Here is a 25,773-nt window from a genome sequence, read left to right on the forward strand (position 1 = left end):
GAGAACATAGGCAACACACTCTCCGACATAAATCACAGCAGGATCCTCTATGATCCACCTCCCAGAATACTGGAAATAAAAGCAAAAATAAACAAATGGGACCTAATTAAACTTAAAAGCTTCTGCACAACAAAGGAAACTATAAGCAAGGTGAAAAGACAGTCCTTCAGAATGGGAGTAAATAACAGCAAACGAAGCAATGGACAAAGAATTAATCTCAAAAATATACAAGCAACTTATGCAGCTCAATTCCAGAAAAATAAATGACCCATTCAAAAAATGGGCCAAAGAACTAAATAGACATTTCTCCAAAGAAGACATACACATGGCTAACAAACACATGAAAAGATTCTCAACATCACTCATTATCAGAGAAATGCAAATCAAAACCACAATGAGGTACCATTTCACACCAGTCAGAATGACTGCAATCCAAAAGTCTACAAGCAATAAATGCTAGAGAGGGTGTGGAAAAAAGGGAACCCTCTTACATTGTTGGGGGGAATGCAAACTAGTACAGCCACTATGGAGAACAGTGTGGAGATTCCTTAAAAAACTGGAAATAGAACTGCCATACGACCCAACAATCCCACTGCTGTGCATACACACCAAGGAAACCAGAATGGAAAGAGACACGTGTACCCCAATGTTCACCACAGCACTGTTTATAACAGCCAGGACATGGAAGCAACCTAGATGTCCATCAGCAGATGAATGGATAAGAAAGCTGTGGTACATATACACTATGGAGTATTACTCAGCCATTAAAAAGAATACATTTGAATCAGTTCTAATGAGGTGGATGAAACTGAAGCTGATTATACAGAGTGAAGTAAGCAAGCAGGAAAAACACGAATACAGTATATTAACGCATATCTATGGAATTTAGAAAGATGGTAACCAGAACCCTGTATGGGAGACAGCAAAAGAGACACAGATGCATAGAACAGTCTTTTGGGCTCTGTGGGAGAGGGCGAGGGTGAGATGATTGGGAAAATGGCATTGAAACAGGTATAATATCATATGTGAAACAAATCGCCAGTCCAGGTTCGATGCATGATACAGGATGCTTGGGGCTGATGCACTGGGATGACCCAGAGGGATGGTAAGGGGAGGGAGGTGGGGGGGGTGTTCAGGATGGGGAACACATGTACACTCATGGCAGATTCATGTTGATGTATGGCAAAACCAATACAATGTTGTAATTAGCCTCCAATTAAAATAAATAAATTTATATTTTAAAAAAACAACAGGAACAAAAAGGTTACCAAAAAAATCCCTTACTTTTAGTTAATCAGAGGTGTTTAGTAATTTGCCCAAGGTCACAGAATTTATAATGGGTGGAGTCAAAGCTAACAGCCAATTTTGTTTGACTCTATTCTAATACTTTTATCATAGCTTTGCTTTCTCTTTCATAATCCCTTTAATTATAAAACACCTAATAACCTGAAATACAGTTTTGTATAACATACTTTCTCAGGAGGGGGGTTCAGTATGGGGAACACATGTACACCCGTGGCAGATTCATGTCAATGTATGGCAAAATCACTACAATATTGTAAAGTAATTAGTCTCCAATTAAAATAAATGTCTTAAAAAAATTTTAAGCAAAAAAAATATATAATCATATCATAATGAGTAAATCACAGATGTCAGAAGTTAAGACTTCAGAAAATAGGCAGGACAGGGCAAAGAGGTCAGGAATGCTTCAGGTGAAAGGAGATGAGGTGAGTTCTAATTTAAAATATGTTGGAAGGGTTTACACTTCAATGAACAGTTTTGAAACAGATGGGGAATTAACCATTCAGATGGAGATGTGCAATGGTGTTCTATGACAGCAGTGTCTGGTTACGCAAGAAAAAGGAGAAGAACAATAAGGCTAGAGCACAGCAATTTAAAAGCAGAAAGAGGATTCTCTGCGCATAGTGTAACTAGAGAACAATGTTGAGAACTGAGGCAAAATCTGAGTCACCAAGCCCAAAGTTAGGAAGTTTAATTAGCAGATTAATTCATAGGAAATTTGATACATCAATAGTATCATTATATTTGGCCATTTGATATATCAATAGTATCTCATTATATTTGTTCCTGTTTTCTTTAATTAGTAGTATATTACTAATTGATAGGGTTTAGTCCTCTATGATACTCACAGCTTTTTCATTTTAATCAGGTATTTTTCATATAAACTTTACAAAATTCACCACTATATCCCACCTCCATATCACCTAGTTGAAGTTTGCAAGATGTTTTTTCAATATTGTTTCTGACCACTTTACTGCTAAATTTCATATTTTTCTTAAACTGTCCGGTCTACAATACACTACTACACTCAAAGTCACAGATGACATTTTTTAAATGAATTTAAATTTTTATTTGAGGCAGTTTTATGTTTTTCTTGTATGGATCCCTCTCTGATCCAAGAAGGCAGAAAGGATTATTCACTCTTTTGTGCTACATCACGCTCGTTAATACTTCTACTATGATTCAACCATACTAATCTACATCACTGTTTGTTAATGTACCTTCCCTTTGCCCTCCAGAACTGACTTCATGTGAAAGCATGTCTTATTAATCCTTGTATCCCATAAGGTAGCAGAGGATCTAGATGGATTGTTAAATAAAAGAATGAATGGTATAAATAGGGTGTGCGTGTGTGTGTGTGTGTGTGTGTGTGAAGATTAGGGGAAAAAAGAAAAAAGAGGAAGGCATATGTGCAATGTCAAGTTTAAAGCATGTGCTCCAGGAAAAGTACAGGGAACTCACACTATGACTTGTTGCCAAAGCAGAGGAACAATAAAGAGTTATATTTAGCCACAAAAAATGTGAAGGGGTGATGGCTATCTTCCTTGGGGTTTCTTTCTACTATGTTAGGAAACTTACTCAATTTCCTAAGGTAACCAAGAATCAAGGAATGGTAATTTTAAGTATTACAATGAAAGAGTGGGATCTTTGCCATTTTAAAATGTTTTAATGGGAACTGACAGAATTAGAGGAAGTTATAAATATATATTTTGATGTACAATAAGTTTGCTGTTGGTATTCAGAGTGCTCAGTCTCTCAGTTGTGTCTGACTGCTTGTGACCTCATGGACTGTAGCCTGCCAGGCTCCTATGCCCATGGAATTTTCCAGGCAAGAATACTGGGTGGGGTGCCAATTCCTACTCCAGGATCGAACCTGCATCTCTGGCGCCTCCTGCACTGGCAGGTGCATTCTTTACCACCAGCACCACCTGGCAAGCCGAGTTCTGCGCATTTTTTAAATGCAAGCAATCATGTAACCATGATCACAAGATACATAACAGTTCTATGACCCAAAAAAAACTCCTTCATGCTGACAGTATGAACATCAACATCTCTAATAGCTAATCCCTGATAACCACTGAAACTCTTCTCTGACATGACAGTCTGGTCTTTTCTAGAATGTCATACAAATGGAAGCATCCAGTATCTGACCTTCAGAGTCTCACTTCTCTCACTTAGCATAATACATCTGACATTCATAAAGGTTGTTGTGTACAGAGAAGATGTTTTTTCCCTTTTTTTCTCAGTTTGTATGGATTGTGTTGGTTTATCTAGTCATCACATGAAGGAGATTTGAGCTGTTTCTAGTTTTTAGTAATTATGAATACGGCTGTTATAAACAGATCTTTGTGTAAAGATAAGTTTTCATTTCTCTTGAGTAAAGAATTAGCTTTTGGGAAACCATTCTGCATTCCCACCAGTAACACATCAATATTTCAACTTCCCCACATCCCTACTAGAAATGGGTATAGAGTTCAGCAGTGCCTGTGGTTTTAATTGTACTTCCCAAGTAACTAACGATACTGAACATGTTTTCATGTGTGTTACATGCCTTTTGCATATTTTCATTGGTGAAGGGTCTGTTCAAATCTTTTGCCCATTATTAAATTGGGTTAGATGTTTTAATATTATTAATTTTCATAATTCTTAGCATATTTTGGATATAAGCCCTTTCTCAAATATGTGATTAGCAACTATTTTCTCCCAGCCTATGGTTTGTGTTATTCTCTTAAAAATCTTTTGGAGGACAAAAGTTGGTCATTTTGCTGAGGTCTACACGTCATTATTTTTGCTTCACAGATTACACTTCGGTTGTTTTACCTAAAATCTGTTTGCCTAATTAAACAAGATATTTTATGTTTTTAATGGTTTTTATGTTTTTACATTTAGTCTATGATCCATTTTGAATTAATTCTTGTATGTGGTGTGAGGCAGAACTCAAAGTTCATTTTTTGTACATAGAACTATGGATGGAGATTTGTGACACTGTACAGGAGGCAGTGATCAAGACCACCTCCAAGAAAAAGAAATGCAAAAAAGCAAAATGGTGGTCTGAGGAGGCCTTACAAATAGCTGAGAAAAGAAGAGAAGTGAAAGGCAAAGGAGAAAAGGAAAGATATACTCATTTGAATGCAGAGTTCCGAAGAATGGCAAGGAAAGATAAGAAAGCCTTCCTCAGTGATCAATGCAAAGAAACAGGAAAACAACAGAATGGGAAAGACTAGAGATCTCAAGAAAATCAGAGATACCAAGGCAAAATTTCATGTAAACATGGGAACAATAAAGGACAGAAATGATATGGACCTAACAGAAGCAGAAGATATTAAGAAGAGGTGTCAAGAATACACAAAACAGCTATACAAAAAAGGTCTTCATAACCCAGATAACCACGATGGTGTGATCACTCACCTAGAGCCCGAAACCCTGGAGTTAGTGATGGACAGGGAAGCCTGGTGTGCTGCAGTCCATAGGGTGGCAAAGAGTCAGACCCAACTGAGTGACTGAACTGAGCTGAATCCCGTTGTTCTAGCACCATTTGTTCAAAAAGATGATCAATTCACCAGTGAATGCCTTTTCATCTTAGTAAAAAACCAATCAACCATATCTTTGTGCCTCTATTTCTGGATTCTACTCCATTCTACTTCCCAGGTGGCTCAGTGGCAACAATCTGTCTGCCAAGCCAGGGACCCAGGTTCAATCGCTAGGTTGTGACAATCCCCTGAGAAGGGAATAGCAACCCACTCCAGAATTCTTGCCTTGGGAAATCCGATGCACAGAGGAGCCAGTTCATGGAATCGCAGAGTCGGACACGACATAGCAACTTATGTATTTATGTATATATAAAAGCTTTTACCAGTAAGTATAAGTAAGTGTTAGTCGCTCAGTCCTGTCCAACTCTTTGCCACCCCATGAACTGTAGCCCTCCAGGCTTCTCTGTCTATGGGATTCTCCAAGCAAGAATACTGGAGTGGACTGCCATTCCGTTCTCCAGAGGATCTTCCTGATCCAGGGATTGAATCCAGGTCTCCTGAATGGCAGGCAGTTTCTTTACCGTTTGAGCTACAGGGAAGTCCTAATATTTATTTTACTTTAATATTTAATTGAAATTGTAATTACCAATAACACACCCTTTATCACTATTTCCTGAAAGTTTTCAAAATCAGAGACTGAGCGTCCAACTTTGTTCTTCCCTTGTGAAACTGTTTTGCCTATTCTAGTTACCTAGTCTAGTCATTTACAGAGTCAGTTTAATTATCTACCAAAAAAGCCTGCTAACATTTTGAGAGGACACTGGATCTACTGTCAATGTAGAGAGAACTGACATCTTAACAATGTTGAGTTTTAGAGGAAGTATTAGGTCCAAAATGTCACTAATCCTAAGGCTAAGCAGCACTACCCTGCTGTAGACTTCTGTAGATCCTGGCTACACACTGAATGTTTCTGTCTCTCCAACAATGAAACCTAATCCCCAGTGTGATGGTGTTTGAAAGTGGGGCTTTGGGGAGGTTATCATATCATAAGCCCTCATGAATGGGGTTAGGGCCCTTATAAAAGAGACCATTTGTTTCATTTGTTGGAAGGTTTTCAACTACTTATTCAATGTCTTTAATAGATGCAGGACTAGGCAAGTTATCCATTTCTCTATTAAGTCTTGTTAGGATTTAACAAGACTTTGAAGAAATTGATCCATTTCATCCATGCTGTCAAATTTATTTTAAGAGTGGTTCATAGTATTTACTTATCCTTTGAATGTAGGATCTATAATGATATGCCCACTTTCACTCCTGATATTGGTAATTTACATCTTCTCTTTTTCTTGCTCACTCTGGACCAAGAGTTAATAAAATTAAAATGTATTAATGTTTTAAAACAACTAGCCTTTCATGTGATTGGTTTTATTTATTGTTTTTAGGTTTTTAATTTCATTAATTTCTGCCTTTATCTTTATTGTTTTGATCTTTCCATTTGCTTTAGGTTTAATTTTCTCTTGTTTTTTTAGTTCCTTCAGGTGGAAACTTGAATTACTGGCTTTAAACCTTTCTTCTTTTCTAATACAAGCTTCCTTATTTAATGCCTAACATTGCTTTAACTTCATTCCATAAATGGTATGATGCATTTAATTTTTCATTCAGTTCAAAATACTTTCTAATTTTCCCTGAGACTTCCTCTTTGAAATATGAATTACTTATGATTTTTTTAAAATTCAAAAATAGTTGATGATTTTTCAGATGCTTCTGTTCTTAATTTCTAGTTTAACTTTGTTAGAGTCAGAGAACATACTTTGTATGATTTTAATTCTTTTAAATTTGTTAAGGTTTGTGTTATGGCTCAGAATAAGATCTTTTTGAATGTTCCATTTGCCCTTGAAAAGAACATACAACCTACTGCTGTTGGGTGGAGTGTTTAATAAATGTCAATTAAGTCAGTTGGTTCAGATCTTCTATATTATTGCTGTTATAATATTTCTACATGCTGTTTTATTTTTTATTCTTTATGTGCTGTAATATTTTTATGCTGTTTTACATTATTGCTGTTATGTTATGCTGTTCAGATCTTCTATATTATTGATATTCTGTCTATCTGACCTACTGGTTATTACAGAGTGCTGTAGTTGATGGGGCTTCCCAGATGGTACAGTTGGTAAAGAATCCACCTGCCAAAGCAGGAGACTCAAGAGATGAAGTTTCAGCCCCTGGGTCGGGAAGATCCCCTGGAGTAGGAAATGCAACCCAACCCAGTATTCTTGCCTGTAGAATTCCACAGACAGAGGAGCCTGGTGGGCTACAGTCCATGGGGTCATATAGAGTCAAACACAAATGAACAATTGAGCATCCACACAGGGACACTGTAGTTGATAAGTACAACTGCAGATTTCTCTCTCTCTCTCTCTTTTTTGGCCACATTGTGAGGCATGTGAGACCTTACTTTCCTGACCAGGGATCAAACCCATGCCCTGCAATGGGAGTACGGAGTCTTAACCACCGCACCAGCAGGGAAGTCCCTACCTGTAGATTTTTCTATCTTTAATTCTCTGGTCAGGTCCATCAGCTTTTGCTTTTTGAAGCTATGTTAAATGTATGTATCTTAGGATTTTTTATGTCTTCTGGACAAACAGACTCTCTTTTTATTATGTAAATATCCACATTCAATCACATCAATTTTCATTGTCTGGAATTCACATTATCTGATATTAATACAGTCACTCCAACTTTCCTTCAATTAGTTTCTGCATGGAATATCTTTTACTTTTAAACTATCTGTATTATTATAGCAAAGTTTTTTTAATTTTATATGTTGAGTTTTTTCCCCCAAATGATCTCTTTTAATTGGTGTGTCTAGGTCATTTATATTTAATGCAATTAATAATGCAATTGGAGTTAGTTCTACCAGTTGACTGCTTTCTCTTGGCCTTTTTTTTCCCCCTGCCTTCTTTTGGGTAATTTGAATATTTTCAGCATTCCATTTTTATTTAGCTGTTAGATTTTTTTCTAGATCTCTTATTATTTTTATAGTCACTGATTAAGGATTACAATGTAAAACTTAACCTTTGAGATATCTGGGACATTAAACACACCAACATTTACATTATAGGGGTCCCTGAAAGAGAAGACAGAAAGGACCTGAGAAAAATATTTTTCGGGATTATAGCTGAAAAATTCCCTAATATAAGAAAGGAAACACTGACTCAAGTCCGGGAAAGTACAGAGAGTCCCATATAGTATAAAGGCAAGGAGGAACATGCCAAGACATATTAATCAAACTGAAAAAATTAGACACAGAGAAAAAAACTAAAGGTAACAAGGGAGAAGCAATACATAATTTACAAGTGGTGGTGGTTTAGTTGCTAAGTCATGTTCAATTCTTGTGACCCTGTGGACTGTAGCCCACCAGGAGCCTCTGTCCATGGGATTTAATCAAAAGAGAAAACAAGAAAAAGAGGAAGAGAAAAAAGATCTCAAAAAACAAATGCAAAATTAAGAAAATGGCAATAGGAACATTACTTTAAATGTAAATGGATTAAATGCTCCAACCAAAAGACAGACTGACTGAATGGATACAAAAACAGACCCATATATATGCTATCTACAAGAGACCCACTTCAGATCTAGAACACATCCACACTGAAAGTGAGGGGACAGAAAAAGGTATTCCATACAAATGGAAATTAAATAAAGCAACAATAGCAATATCCTTCTGAAACTCCTCCCAAAAACTGCTGAGAAAAGAACACTCCTAAGCTCATTGTAAGAGGTCATCATCACCCTGATACCAAAACCCCAACAAAGATACCACAAAAAAGAAAATTACAGGCCAATTATCACTAATGACCATAGATGCAAAACTCCTCAACAAAGTACTAGCAAACCAAATCCAACAATACATTAAAAGGATCATATACCGTGATCAAGTGGGATTTACCCTAGGGAAATAAGGATTCTTCAGTATATGCAAATCAATCAATGTGATACACCCCATTAGCAAACTGAAAAATAAAAACCATATGATCATCTCAATAGATGCAGAAAAAAACTTTTAGCAGAACTCAACACCCATTTATGTTAAAAAAAAAAAAAACCTCTCTAGAGTGAGTACAGAGGGAATCTACCTCAACAAAGGTCATATATAACAAACACACAGGTAACATCATTCTCAATGGTGAAAAAATAAAAGCATTTCCTCAAAGATCAGAAACAAGACGAGGGATGTTTACTCTCACCACTTTTATTCAACATAATTTTGGATATCCTAGCCATGGCAATCAAGGAAGAAAATGAAATAAAAGGAATCCAAATTGGGAAAGAAGAAGTAAAACTGTCACTGTCTATAGATGATGTGATAGTACACACAGAAAACCCTAAAGACACCACCAAACTACTAGAGCTCATCAGTGAATTTGGTAAAGTTGCAGGGCACAAAATTAGTAAGCAAAATCTCTTACATTCCTATATACTAACAATGAAAAGGCAGAAAGAAAAACAATCCCATTTACTGTCACATCTGAAAGAATAAAATACCTAGGAATAAATCTACGTAAGGAGGCAAAAGACCTGTAGTCATAAAACTATGAAACACTAATGAGAGAAATCAAAGGTGACAAGCAGACAGAAGATACACCATGTCCTTGGATTGGAAGAATGAAAATACTGTCAAAATAATTATACTACCCAAAGCAATCTAGACATTCAATGTAATTCATATCAAATTACCAGTTGTATTTTTTCACAGAACTAGAACAAAAAAAGTTTTCAATTTGTATGGAAATACAAAAGACCCTCAATAGCCAAAACAATCTTGAGAAAGAAAATTAGAGCTGGAGGAATCAAGCTCCCTGACTTCAGACTATACTACAAAGTATTTGGTCATCAAAACAGTATGGGACTGGCACAGAAACAGATAGATAGATTAATGGAACCCAACAGAAAGTGCAGAGATAAACCTATGCACCATGGTCAACTAATAAGACAAGAGAGTCAAGAATAAAATCATGGAGAAAAGACAATCTCTAATAACTGGTACTGGGTAAACTAGGCAGCATGTAAAAGAATAAAACTAAAACATTCTTTAACATCATACATAAAAATAAACTCAAAATGGGTCAAATACCTAAATATAAGATCCAGACACTATAAAACTCTTAGAGGAAAACAGGCAGAACACTATAACATAAACTGCAACAATATCTTTTTTGGATCCACCTCCTAAAGCAATAAAAACAAAAATTAACAAATGGGACCCATTTAAACTTGAAAGTTTTTGCACAACAGAAGAAAGCATAAACAAAATGAAAACCATTTTCACAAAATGGGAGAAAATATTTGCAAACAAAGAGACCAACAAGGGATTAATCTCCAAAATACACAAACAGCTCATGCAACTCAATATAAAAAAATAAACAACTCAACCGAAAAATAGGAGGAAGATCTAGAGACATTTCTCCAAAGAGGACATACAGATGGCCAAAAGCACAGGAAAAGATCCTCAATATCACTAATTATTAGAGAAATTCAAATCAAAACTACAATGATAACCTCATACCAGTCAGAATGGCCAACAACAAAAAGTATACAAATAATAATGCTGGAGAGGGTGTGGAGAAAAAGGAACCCTCCTACGCTGTTGGCAGGAACATAAACTGGTACAACTATTATGAAGAACACTATGGAGGTTCCTTAAAAGAATTAAATATAGAACTACCATATGATCCAGCAATTCCACTTTTTCCCACAAATCTGGAGAAAACCATACTTCCAGAAGATATATGCACCCCAGTGTTCACTGCAGCACTGTTTACAATGGCCAAGACATGGAAGCAGCCTAATATCCACTGACAGAGGAATGGATAAAGACGACATGGTACATATACAATGAAATATTGCTCAGTCATAAAAAAGAATGAAATAATGCCCTTAATCGTTTCAATGAGTAATACCCAGGAACAGACTTCACTGTCAAATAGAAAATAAACTTTGTAACTACAGGAACAAAAAAGTATTTAAAAGCCAGGGCTACAGGATACAAATGGATGAATTTATGTGTAAAAAACGGGGAAACTCGGAAAAGGGGGGATCTAAACTTAAAAATATATACATAATATATGATATACTGTATTACCTAAATATGAATTTATTAAATAACAGTGATTATATATTATTATATGTGATATAATATCCATATATATGTATACACACACATCTGAGTATTTTTCATTTTTAAGAAGTTTTATTGGCATATAGTTGATTTACAATGTTGTGTTAGTTTCTGTTTGTACAGCAAAGTTAATCAGTTATACACATAGCCACACTCTTTTAGATTCTTTTCCCGTTATGGTCATTACAGAGTACTGAGCTGAGTTCTCTGGCACCACTGATTCTTATTCATCTTTTATTCAAAACCATCTTTCCAATTCTCCAATCTCTTTACTACACATAAGTAACGCTCCAGTTCTATAGGTATGTATACCTTTTTTTTCCTACCATGACACATGGCTTGTGGGATCTTAGTTCCCCAACCAAGGATTAAACCCAGGATGGTGGCAGTTAAAGCACGATGTCCTAATCACTGGACCACCAGTGAATTCTCCAGTCCCATAGATTCTGCTTGCACAATACCTCTGTGTTTTCATTTCAGTTCCCTCTGCCATCCAGTTCAGACTCTCATTACCTTCAATCAGACTTATCTTAACAAACATTTCTGACTCCCTACCGCTAAGCTCTCCTAACTCCCAAAGTGTCTAGATATTGTTTCCAGATTCATGTTTTGATTCTGATATATTCTTCTGAAACACTTTGAATAACTTCTTACACTATCTTGTCCAACTTTAATCTTCACGTAATTCAAAGTGGTTCAAAAAGTAATCCCAACTTACGTTTCTACCCTTATTTTGCCCTTCTACATACAGAATTTATCTGGGCAAAGCAAAAGGAACTCCTCAGTATTTCCTGGACATAACTCATTTCCTCTCTCCAAGCTACCTATGATTTATTCCTGATATTCAAATGCCTGCATCTTGACCTAGACGTCTCAAATGAAATCTCTTTCAGAAGTTTTTTCTTGATCCCTGCCAACAGAGGAAGTCTTGCCATTTTTGACTCTCCTAGAGATCTGGGTATTTTTTAATTACATGACAATAGAAACTATCTAAAAGGAACTAGTGACTACCTACTATTGGTGCCAGACTTGTTTACATCACAACATCACACACTTTGACCATTAAGTTTAACTGCTCACTCAAATCAACAACAAAGGATGACGATAACTTTCAAAGAAGAAAAGAAGACAAAAGTTTGGAACTCTAGAGACAGCAAAAATTTATCCTTGGAATGGAAAGCAGGAATTAAGGAAAATCTTCTCTCCTCCCAACACAAAAGTAGAAATACTAGATAAAATATAATAAATACACTTTCAAATGGCAAACACATGGGAAAAAAAACTCACAGAAACCCTTAAGGGGCCAAAAATGAAAAATAAACAGAGAATAAGAGACTCTATAAAAACCTTAAAACTGAATGCATCAAAATAGACTCAAAATACAGAAAGCAAAAATAGACATATCTATAAGAATAACTTAAGAAATTCATCAGAATAATACTTTAAAACTTCTATTATTAATAGATCAAACTGACAAAAATGTGACTCAAGTATTTGAAAAACATAATCAAGAACTGGAGAATACAAATTCTTCTCAATATAGAACATTTATTGAAACTAATAATAGAACATTTATTGAAACTAATCATACACTGAGCCATTAAGCAAATCTTATAAATTTCAAAAATAAAAGTGACATGTAAAAGCTATTTTCAGAAACATTAAAAATAAACTTCCAAATAACACAGATGCTAAAGAAGAAATAATAAAAAGTAAAAATTACTTGAAAATGAATATTAGTGAAAAGAAAACATATCCAAACTTCTAAATGTAGCCAAAGAAGCTACATGGAGAGAAGGTTAAAAATCAACTAAGCCAAAAACAAAGTTATTTATTAGTCTATTTTAAAGACTAATAAAATTAACAAACTTCTGGCAATAGTGCTCATGAAAACAAGAGAAAAAAACTAATGATCAATATCGGTGGTATAAAAGGGGACATCTGTGTAGAAAATAATACCAGGTAGTCACTAACAGAGCTTTTGCTTATTCTTTAACAGCAATCTGAATTAGATGCAGGCAGCCCTCTGTGTCCACGGATTCAACCAACCATGGACGAGGAAAAAAAAATTTAATTCCAGAAACTTCCAAAAAGCAAAACTTGAATTTACCAGGTGCTGACAACTACCTATATAGCATTTACACTGTATTAGGCATTTTAAGTAATCTACAGACAATTCAAACTACACAGGAGGGTGTATGTAGGTTATACGTAAATACTATGCCATTTTATACAAGGGACTTGGTCATCTGCAGATTTTGGTATCCAGGAGGTCCTCAGAACCAATCCTCCAAGGATATCTAGGAACAACTGTATACCATATCCTTCAGACAAGGCGGACGGCTAGTTAACAAAGAAGACAGGGAGTAGGTTTTTTTGAAAAGCAGAATCTTAGCTTTTAACAATGCCGTAAGAATGAACATGTGACTTATCTTTAGATCTCTTCTGTGAGCTTTGACTTTTTTTAAACCATTCAGTTGAATTCATCTATTTTAAGTATGTCACAATGAAAGGAAACATGGCAACTAGTTAGAGGTTAAATAATTAAGAGGATATAGAGGAAACTGACAACTGTAGAAAAGAATATATAAATCAACAACCTAGATAGACTGATAAGCATTAAGCAAGTAAATTAGCCATTAAACTGCATTTGCATATGCACACTGTCTTATCCCTGCCCCACTCGACTTAGAGTTTTTACTGGCAAATTCTCCCTAACAGATTTTTTCAAGATTATGGGAAATTCTTACAAAGAACAATAAAAGATAAAACACCTTTATTTATTTAACGAGGTGTATATAATCTTGATAACAACAAAAAAAAGTACCAAGTACCAAACAGAAAAATGATACATTTTGCTCATAAACTCAGAATCAAAACTTACCATTCGGGCTTCCCTGGTGACTCAGTGGTAAAATGCAGGAGACACAGGTTCAATCCCTGGTCTGCAAAGATTCCCCATGCCGCAGAGCAACTAAGCCTGTGTGCCACAACTACTGAGCTTATGCTCCAGAGGCCAGGAGCCACAGCTACTGAGCCCACGTGCCACAACTACTGAAGCCTGCATCCTGGAGCCCAACACAAGAAGCCACTGCAACGAAAAGCCCACGCACCACAACTAAATAATAGCTCCTGCTTGCCACACCTGGAAAAAAGCCTGCACAGCAACCGAGAATCAGCAGAGCCAAAAAGAAAAAAAAAAACCCTAAATCTTATGAAGCATATTAAAATAATACAAGAGGTCCAAATTAGATTGTTCCCAAGGATATATGGATGAATAACCATTAGAAAAACTACTGATGCAATTATTCACATTAAAAAAATTAAAGACTACTGGTTCCAGAAAGATAAAGTAGATGCTCTCTCTTTCTGCTAAATACAACCCTAAACCCTGACATTATATATAAAACAAAGCTAAGAGATTCTGAAGGTGGAGATTTTTTTTAAAAAAGGACTGACTAGGGACCTTGGAACTCGAGAAATGACACAGCAATTAAGTCCCTTTGTAACCTGAAAAACACACTTGCTTTCTCCTCTTAAATTTTCTCAATTACATTTGATGGTGGAAAGAAAAACTGTAACGCTGTCTAATGTGGTTCTAAATGTATGTACAGGAAATAGCTAAAAATAATTTATAAATAGGGGAAAGTAATGTTCATGAAGAAAGGTAAAGTTTTTAAGCTTCAGATTGGAAAATGATGATACCAACAGACTGTGACAAGTTATGTATATATAATACCTAGAGCAACCACTACTATATATACATATATATATACACAGACACACACACACACAGAGATACACTCAAAAACACTATCGATAAGTAAAGATGGAATTCTAAAAAGTTTTGAAACAATTCACAGGAAATAGGAAAAAGACAGAGAAACCAAAAGCAGACGAAACAAACAGAAAACTAAAAAACAAAAGGAAACTTTGAGTCTATGTTTACATCTTTTGCCAAATTTCAGAAAATTTCAGTCATTATTTCTTTGAGTACATTTTCAGTTTGGTCCTCTTTCCCTCCTTCAAGGACTCTGATGGCAAGAATTTTAGACCTTTTGTTATGATCCCACAGGTCCCTGAGGCTTTCTGTTTAAGTCTCTTCTAATTTTAGATTATTTTGAGTCTCTTTTATTCAATTAGGAAGCTTTGATTGCTTTGTCTTCCAGTTCACTGATTCTTTCCTCTTCCCCATCCACTTTCCTACTGAGCCTAACCTTAGAACTTTTCATTTTGGTTTTGTACTTTTCTGTATCAAAATTTCCACTTGTTTCTTCTTTTTATCTTCTGTTTCTTTGCAGTGTTTTTCTATTTTTTCACTTGTTTCAAGAATGTTTGTAATTGCTCAGTGAAGCATTTTTATCATAACTGATTTGTGATCTGTATCAGTAATTCTAACACCTTTTACCATCTCAGTGTTGACATCTATTGGCTTTTGTTACACATCTTCCTGGTTCTTGGTACGAAAAGCCATCTTCAAATGAAACCTGGATATGTTCAGACTGCGTTATGAGACTATGGATCTTATTTAAACTTCTGTTTTAACCGGCTTTCTGTGACACTGCTCCAGCAGGGGAAGGTCACAGGGTGGAAGGCACCGCACTTCATTACTGACACGTAGAGGAAGAGGTCCAAGCTTCCTGGGGGCCTTCACTGACATTTCAGGGAGGAGTCCTCATTACCCTTGGGTGGAGGTGGGAGTACAGGCTGGCTGACAACGCACTGGGAGCAGCCTCATCACTGCTGAGTGATGGTCAAAGACATAACTCTCTAATACACCTCATCGCTGCTGGGTGGGGACCAAAATCCAGGCTCTCTATAAACATAGTATGGGAACAGGTGAGAAGACAAGGCTCACAACCAGCAAAGAGGGAAGAACTGCCAGCTCTCTGCTTGGTTTTCTCTGATACCACACTGTGGTGCTGCTGAGATACTCTGTTCTCATGAGGATGGAATTCTAAGTTCTCCATTCAGCCTCTTCAGGTCTGGGTTGGGGTAATGCCAGTTTTTCTGTAGTATTTGGCTAAAATGGAGTAGACTTCATCTATCTCTAGAACTAATGATAAGGGGGACTTTCCTGGTGGTCCATGGGCTAAGACTCCCAATGCAGGGAAGTCAGGGTCCACCCCTGGTCAAGGAACTAGATATCACATGCTGCAACTCAGAGTTTCCATGCCACAACTAAAATCCCACATGCCACAGCTGAAAGATCTTGCAAAAGGCAAATGGCTTCCCTGGTGACTCAGACGGTAAAGAATCTGCCTGCAATGCCAGAGACCTCGGTTCAGTCCCTGGGTAGGGAAGATCCCCTAGAGGACGGCATGGCAACCCACTCCAATATTCTTGCCTGGAGAATCCCACGGACAGAGGACCCTGGCGGGTCACAAAGAGTCAGGCATGACTAAGCAACTAACACTTTCACACTTTCATATGGCAGCTAAGACCTGGTACAGTCAAATAAATAATTTTTTTTTTAATAAATGAAGAGGATGATTAGGAAAATAATACCTTCTTGACCTAGAGTTAGGCAACTGATTTAGAGAATCTAAAACATAAGACAGCAACAGTTAAGCTGTTAGAAGCTTTGGGATTTTGCTTGGCCTTTACTTAAACATAAACAAAAGTGTGATGTGGGAATCAGAAAGTCACTGTAATCTCAAACTCCAACCAACACAGAAGTTAGCCTATCTGAAGCACTTTAGTCAGCTCTGAGTACCAGATTTTAAGATCCAGTAAACCACTGATAAACCCGAAGAATGAGACTACAGTGGTTCCGGAAGACTGAAAGAACTAGAGATACTTCACCTGAAGAAAGAAAAGGGGAACTAAGGAAAAAGGATTATGTAATAGTCACTTTTAATATGTATTAGGCTCACAATTTAAAAAGAGGCAGAAAAGCACGGTCACCTAAGTTGACTTCTTATATTATATATCAGAAATTTCTAACAATCTGAACTGCTTAAAAAATAATGGCCTGCTGTACCATCCTTTGTTCCTCGATATCAGCAGTATTCAAATGAAGACCGTACGTCCACCAGCTGGAAATATTGCTTGGTGGATTGCTTCAGTAGGAGACACACTAGTGATTTTAAAGCTATGATTAATGGTGCTGCCTGAAGTGGTACTGTGGAGGCGGGGTGTGATTGCTGCTGAGCTGGAAAACTGCCTGATATTCCCACCCAGCTTCAACAAGACCTTCCACTTACATATCCAGCATCTGCAGTGGCTTTTATTGGGGGAGGTGGAAGTTAATTGGAGAAAAGGATTATGCTTCAGAGCAAAAGTTAAAAAACGACTGAAGTGAAGACATGAACTAAGGCCTCTTTGAACTTTCCATTCTGTGATCAATTCTTAGTTCTCAGCTATATTCCAGAAAAGTAAGATCATCACCTTATTACAGCATTACTGCAGACAACATTAATATAGTGATTTTTAAAGTCTTGTTTTTTTAATAATGGGGCTGTCAGAATGAGTGAAGCTCTCTTTTCTACCTGTGTTAGTACAGCCTATAGTGGGCCTGGAGTGAGTTTTTGTTTTTCCTCTGAAAAAGACTGATAAATTAAATGCCTTTTTATTAAAATAATAAAAAGTAGCTATAGACAAGTAAGCCTTGTAAACCCAGGAAATTATACATTTTAAACTTGTACTTCTATCAAGGAAAGAATAGAAAAAATTAGTTGTTACATTAACTAAATTCTAAGTGAACACACTATATTATCAAAATAATTATATAACTTTTGCAAAAATTAAAGGCAATTTGTTACATATCAGAATAGCAAAAAATGGGCAATACTATATGAATCTTTCTTGACACCTGAATCTTTAATAAACTACCTCATCATGAAAGTTACAGATCATTTCATGATTCATAACCATACTAACAACAGTGACCACCATACTTGATCCACAGGAACATTTTTAAAAGCATGTTTTGAATTATTAATCTTACCAAGCTTAAAACATTCACAGATTTCAGAATCATCTTTCTTACTGTCATTCTAGTGGAAGTCTTATCCATAAAATAACTAGAGATTGTATTCTCAACACAGCAGTCCACTGGCTTCTATAGAAATAACATTTATGGTGAAGAAGTCAGTCTAAGGTCTACAATGTATATTTTGCTGAGGCATGATTCAGAAGATGGCAGGGAGATGAGCCACTTATATGGTAGTGAGTCTACCCCATCACTCAGCATGGCGAGATCACCGTGGTTTGTTTTCTTTGTAGTTTATGTATTTTGTGAACAAATTACATGCTAAATGGTATACCAAATCAAGGGAATTGAAGTCTTATGATAAAACCTTTGTGGAACATTAAGATACTTCAAACACCACTGTATTTCATATGTTTTAAAATATTATTTGTAAATTGACATAAAATTTAAAAAATGATAACAACACAATATAGTAACTATGAAAATATTTCAAAATGTTTTCAGACACTTTACTTTCATAAAAACTTACTTTCTCATAAAGGGTAACATGGAAAATTTAGAAAATATTGAATATCAAAACTAAGAAAAATAAATACCCTTTAAATATACAGAACAATGAACTTTAACAGAAAAGCACCAGTGATTTTTACAGATCCCATTTTAAGATGCAAAAGGCTGAATGAATTCAGATTTTGTTACCCATTTAAAATTTAATTAAATTCAACTGTTTATTATAAGCCTACAGGACTGCTCAACTGATTTAAACAATTATAGTAAAACTTGATGCTTTCAGCAATAAAAAGCAAAAAACAGAATTAACTTTCAGATTAAATTTGAGATGCTCATAAATTATATCACCAAAACATTACTTATTTGAAATTATTATACCATTAAGATAATAAAGATAATAAACACTTAAATGAAAACATCTAATGATCAAATTTCCTTTAGTGAAACTTGTCAACTGAATTAATGTGATAAAGTTATCATTTATTACTACTAAAATTTATATACTACATACTATTTCTTGATGTTATCAGCTATATTTTACAGACGTATATTTTTAATTTAAAAGTATCATATGTCTGAAGGAACACAGTTTTCTTTTTTTCTCTTAAACTTTAAGAGATTTGACAAACCATTAGCCAGACACATCAAGAAACAAAGGGAGAAATATCAAATCAATAAAATTAGAAATGAAAATGGAGAGATCACAACAGACAACACAGAAATACAAAGGATCATAAGAGACTACTATCAGCAAATACATGCCAATAAAATGGACATCTTGGAAGAAATGGACAAATTCTTAGAAAAGTACAACTTTCCAAAACTGAACCAGGAAGAAATAGAAAATCTTAACAGACCCATCACAAGCACAGAAATTGAAACTGTAATCAGAAATCTTCAAGCAAACAAAAGCCCAGGACCAGACAGCTTCACAGCTGAATTCTACCAAAAATTTAGAGAAGAGCTAACACCTATCCTACTCAAATTCTTCCAGAAAATTGCAGAGGAAGGGAAACTTCCAAACTCATTCTATGAGGCCACCATCACCCTAATACCAAAACCTGACAAAGATGCTACAAAAAAAGAAAATTACAGGCCAATATCACTGATGAACATAGATGCAAAAATCCTTAACAAAATTCTAGCAATCAGAATCCAACAACACTTTAAAAAGATCATACACCATGACCAAGTGGGCTTTATCCCAGGGATGCAAGGATTCTTCAACATTCGCAAATCAATCAATGTAATTCACCACATTAACAAATTGAAAAATAAAAGCCATATGATTATCTCAATAGATGCAGAGAAGGCCTTTGACAAAATTCAACATCCATTTATGATAAAAACTCTCCAGAAAGCAGGAATAGAAGGAACCCACCTCAACATAATAAAAGCCATATATGACAAACCCACAGAAAACATTATCCTCAATGGTGAAAAATTGAAAGCATTTCCCCTAAAGTCAGGAACAAGACAAGGGTGCCCACTTTCACCGCTACTGTTCAACATAGTTCTGGAAGTTTTGGCCACAGCAATCAGAGCAGAAAAAGAAATAAAAGGAATCCAAATTGGAAAAGAAGAAGTAAAACTCTCACTGTTTGCAGATGACATGATCTTCTACATAGAAAACCCTAAAGACTCCTCTAGAAAATTACTAGAGCTAATCAATGAATATAGTAAAGTTGCAGGATATAAAATCAACACACAGAAATCCCTTGCATTCCTATACACTAACAGTGAGAAAACAGAAAGTGAAATTAAGGAAACAATTCCATTCACCATTGCAATGAAAAGAATAAAATACTTAGGAATATATCTACCTAAAGAAACTAAAGACCTATATATAGAAAACTATAAACACTGGTGAAAGAAATCAAAGAGGACACTAATAGATGGAGAAATATACCATGTTCATAGATCAGAAGAATCAATATAGTGAAAATGAGTATACTACCCAAAGCAATCTACAGATTCATTGCAATCCCTATCAAGCTACCAGCAGTACTTTTCACAGAGCTAGAACAAATAATTTCACAATTTGTATGGAAATACAAAAAACCTCGAATAGCCAAAGCAATCTTGAGAAAGAAGAATGGAGCTGGAGGAATCAACCTGTCTGACTTCAGGCTCTACTACAAAGCCACAGTCATCAAGACAGTATGGTACTGGCACAACGACAGAAATATAGATCAGTCGAACAAAATAGAAAGCCCAGAGATAAATCCATGTACCTATGGACACCTTATCTTTGACAAAGGAGGCAAGAATATACAATGGAGAAAAGACAATTTCTTTAACAAATGGTGCTGGGAAAACTGGTCAACCACTTGTAAAAGAATGAAACTAGAACACTTTCTAACACCATTCACAAAAATAAACTCAAAATGGATTAAAGATCTAAACATAAGACCAGAAACTATAAAATTCCTAGAGGAGAACACAGGCAACACACTCTCTGCCATAAATCACTGCAGGATCCTCTATGTCCCAACTCCCAGAATACTGGAAATAAAAGCAAAAATATACAAATGGGACCTAATTAAAATTAAAAGCTTCTGCACAACAAAGGAAACTATAAGCAAGGTGAAAAGACAGCCTTCGGAATGGGAGAAAATAGTAGCAAATGAAACAACTGACAAACAACTAATCTCAAAAATATACAACCAACTTATGCAGCTCAATTCCAGAAAAATAAATGACCCAATCAAAAATATGGGCCAAAGAACCAAATAGACATTTCTCCAAAGAAGACATACAGATGGCTAACAAACACATGAAAAGATGCTCAACATCACTCATTATCAGAGAAATGCAAATCAAGACCACAATGAGATACCATTTCACACCAGTCAGAATGGCTGCGATCCAAAAGTCTACAAGCAATATATGCTGGAGAAAAGGGAACCCTCTTACACTGTTTGTGGGAATGCAAACTAGTACAGTCACTATGGAGAACAGTGTGGCGATTCCTTAAAAAACTGGAAATAGAACTGCCTTATGACCCAGCAATCCCACTGCTGGGCATACACACTGAGGAAACCAAAATTGAAAGAGACACATGTACCCCAATGTTCATTGCAGCACTGTTTATAATAGCCAGGACATGGAAACAACCTAGATGTCCATCAGCCGACGAATGGATAAGAAAGCTGTGGTACATACACACAATGGAGTATTACTCAGCTATTAAAAAGAATACATTTGAATCAGTTCTAGTGAGGTGGATGAAACTGAAGCCGATTATACAGAGTGAAGTAAGCCAGCAGGAAAAACACCAATACAGTATACTAACACATATATATGGAATTTAGAAAGATGGTAATGATAACCCTGTATGCGAGACAGCAAAAGAGACTCAGATGTATAGAACAGACTTTTGGACTCTGTGGGAGAGGGAGAGCGTGGGATGATTTGGGAGAACGGCATTGAAACATGTATACTATCATGTAAGAAACAAATCGCCAGTCTATGTTCAATACAGGATACAGGATGCTTGGGGCTGGTGCACTGGGATGACCCAGAGAGATGATATGGGGAGAGAGGTGGGAGGGGGGTTCAGGATTGGGAACTCATGTACACCTGTGGTAGATTCATATCAATGTATGGCAAAACCAATACAGTATTGTAAAGTAAAATAAAATTTTTTTAAAAAATTTAAGAGATTTATATATATGTTTCTGACATAAATACATTTACTGATTTTTTAAGTCCAGCATGTCTTTTATATAGCTCTTTTTTAATCTATTTACTGCTAAAAAATTTCCAAAGATTCTGAATTTAATGCAGAAAAGATTAAGCAAACAATGCCTGGTGCTCCTCTGTAAACTGATTAAAATACCAACTAGTAATCTTCGAGGATGAGTTACCTTTTAACTTAAGCTTTTATTTTAATTATATATAGAAAGTGAATCTGCTTCTTGTATGTGGCAATTAATATTCAACATTTTTAATGCATCCTGGAAATGGGTATAAATTCAAGAACAGATGCTTTACCAGGGACATAGCCAAAAGATTAGGTGTTCTAAAATCAGTTTTTTGTTTCTCAAGATGCTGCAGTCTAAATCACACTAAATAGTATAATTTCTAAAATCTCAAGCTTGTTAACAACAGAACTGTTGGAAGAGTAAATGATACATTAGCATGATTACCTTTCAGTCGGTGACTTAGAATCTGTTCCAAAATGGCTGCAAAGTTGTTAAATTCAGGAGAAGAATCATCAATTGTCTCAAAGCAGGACCGATCAATAAGGGTCTTCACAGAAAACCTATGGAAAAAAAAATTATTATTGCTTTTAAGTAAACGTTATTCATTCACCAAGTAGGAAAAATGGGAGGAAAGCAATCTAGAGAAATATTACAGAAATGTTTTAAAAGATTATATGCTCTGAAAACTCCATTTACTCAAATTCACTCTGAACACAGAAAATTTACAGAAATATCAGCCTTTTTGACTTATATATTTACTATCTGTTGACTGCATTAAGACTTAGAAACTTAGTCCACTGTCCTCAGAGCCATTAAAATCAGAATAAACAAAATGACCTAAATTATTAAGTTCAGAGCCATAATACAACTTATAAGTTTAAGCATCAAATCAAAATGCTCTTAAGAGTTTTGGAGAACAAAATTGATTAAGATAGGATTTGAGTATTCATGAAGTATGAAGTGAATTTGCTCAGTCGTGTCCGACTCCGCGACCCCATGGACTGTAGCCCACCAGGCTCCTCCCTCCATGGGATTCTCCAGGCAAGAGTACTGGATTGGGTTGCCATTTCCTTCTCCAGGGGATCTTCCCAACCCAGGGATCAAACCCAGGTCTCCTGCATTCCAGGCAGACGCTTTAACCTCTGAGCCACCAGGGAAGCCCTTCATGAAGTATAGATCCCAAGTTTTTATGAACTACAACAGGAAAACTTATAACTCTCTAAAGTACACTATATTTTTCCTTCTCTTCAGAATGTCCTTTGTCTCTGACTGCCAAATACCAATGCATTTCCAAGACTCAGCTTAAATGCCAAGTTCTCAATGAAGAATTATCCTGTACATATTCCTAGCTCAAAGTAGCATCTTGCTTATATCTCCTTTAAGAGATGTTTACAACTTATCTTACTGCTATTACTTGTGTTGTCTATTTCTATCTTATTAAAATACAAATTCCTTCAGGGCAGAAGCATATCTTTTGTGTGTTTATATCTTCCTTAGCACATAGGACAATGACTTGAAAGATATACTCTATAAGTACCTGTTGTTATATTTGTAAGACCTATTTTGAGGGAATGGCAAAAAAGGCCAGTGTCACAGTAAGACAAAAAAGAAAGTTCTTGATTTCTAACATGTATACCTTCCTGGAACCAAAATCAAAATCAGGATCTGGAGCAGTTCTGTTGTCCCTAGCACTTCCCTCACGCTATCCCTGTATCATTGGGAAAGACCCCGATGCTGGGAAAGGCTAAAGGCAGGAGGAGAAGGGGACGACAGGGAACGAGATGGTTGGATGGCAACACCAACTCGAAGGACATGAGTTTGAGCAAGCTCTGGGAGATGGCAAAGAACAGGGAAGCTGGCATCCTGCAGTCCATGGGGTCGCAAAGAGTAGGATACTAATAAGCAACTGAACTGAACTGATCCCTTGATAAGCATACTATCCCTTTACAGTCACACCCTATGAAGGATGAATGTCTAAGTAAAGACAAGCAGTAGTGTAGGAAAAGGAGTAATGATGAGAACTGTTAAATAATTAGAAAGGTGAACTATGGACATCCCAGGTGGCACAAGTGGTAAAGAACCTGCCTGCCAATGCAGGAGACATAAGAGGGGCAGGTTTGATCCCTGGGTCCCAAAGATCCCCTGGACGAGGGCAAGGCAACCCACACCAGTATTCTTGCCTGCAGAATACCATGGACAGAGGAGCCTGGCAGGCTACAGTCCATAGGCTTGCAAAGTCAGACACAACTGAAGCAACTGAGCACACACACACACGGGAGATAAAGGAGTACAAATTGTTCCTTAGCTTTTAGGCTTACTGGCAATGCTCATTCAACCAGGACAAAAAATACAACACGTAAGTATAAAGGAAAATATAAAGATATCTGTTTATATGAGTTAAATACAGGCAGTCCTCCCTTTGCACATGAAAATGACTGCACAAACTGAAATCATGCAGTGATCACAATAATTAATAGAAAGAATTACAATTATTCTCTGCCCTTCACAAATTTTTGTCAAAACATTAAAAACTCTCTGCTAGCTATAATGCACAGGGAAATGGAAGAAATAGTCAAACATTATTTAGTACACTGTAATTTAAAACATGAGCAATATTGAGAATTAAAGTGTCTTCTTTGTTAAAAAAAAAAAACTTCTCTAGAATAGTTTGAAAAGTGTTTACTTTCTTCTCACTGTATAACTTAAAATATTAGTGAGTGTGAAGAAAGCTGAGCACCGAAGAACTGATGCTTTTGAACTGTGGTGTGGGAGAAGACTCTTGAGAGTCCCTTGGAATACAAGGAGATCCAACCAGTCTATCCTAAAGGAGATCAGTCCTGGGTGTTCATTGGAAGGACTGATGCTGAAGCTGAAACTCCAATACTTTGGCCACCTGATGCGAAGAGCTGACTCATTGGAAAAGACCTTGATGCTGGGAGGGATTAGGGGCAGGAGGGGAAGGAGATGACAGAGGATGAGATGGCTGGATGGCATCACCGATTCGATGGACATGAGTTTGGGTAAACTCTGGGAATTGGTGGTGGACAGGGAGGCCTGGCGTGCTGCAATTCATAGGGTCGCAGTCGAACACGACTGAGTGACTGAACTGAACTGAACTGATGTTGTCTAAGCCTGGGAAAACTGTCTTATGCTTTTCTAAGTTTGAATCAGTTCCAACATTTTACCCTGTGAATTTTCAAAGCGGTGAGAATCTCTGAGAGGCCCTATACTAGTATTATTACATCTTTTTGTCATAACCACGTTGTTCATTTATATCAATGTTTCCTTCAATAATTTCCTCTGGCTGATTACCTAAATTCCCTTGAATGGCAACAGTTTGGGCTTCCCCGGTGGCTCAGATGGTAAAGAATCTGCCTGCAATGCAGAAGACCCAGGTTCAATACCTGGGTCAGGAAGATCCCCTAGAGAACGGATTGGCAACCCACTCCAGTACTCTTGCCTGGAGAATCCCATGGACAGAGGAACCTGATGGGCTATAGTCCATGGGATCGCCAAGAGTTGGACACAACTGAGCTACTAACACTATCACTTTCAATCAACAGTCCAATGATCAACTGTTTCTTCTATGGTTCCATTTAATTTCCATTCAAGTTTTACTTCCAGCATTATCACTTTGTTTCTTTGCCCCAGTGTCATCATTGTTGGCCAATT

At 36.4% G+C, this 25,773-nt stretch overlaps 1 protein-coding gene across 4 annotated transcripts in view; it reads right to left on the bottom strand.

Moving 5' to 3' along the window:
• Positions 1-25,773, bottom strand: part of LOC102171502 (RUN domain-containing protein 3B) — a 176,280-nt gene that overhangs the window by 128,363 nt on the left and 22,144 nt on the right. For all 4 annotated transcript variants that reach the window (XM_018047304.1, XM_018047301.1, XM_018047302.1 and 1 more), the window contains exon 2: positions 22,546-22,661. In XM_018047304.1, the coding sequence (XP_017902793.1) occupies positions 22,546-22,661 (116 nt within the window). The remainder of the gene's footprint in view (positions 1-22,545; positions 22,662-25,773) is intronic.

The sequence above is a fragment of the Capra hircus genome, chromosome 4, assembly GCF_001704415.2.
Source record: "Capra hircus breed San Clemente chromosome 4, ASM170441v1, whole genome shotgun sequence".
NCBI lineage: Eukaryota > Metazoa > Chordata > Mammalia > Artiodactyla > Bovidae > Capra > Capra hircus.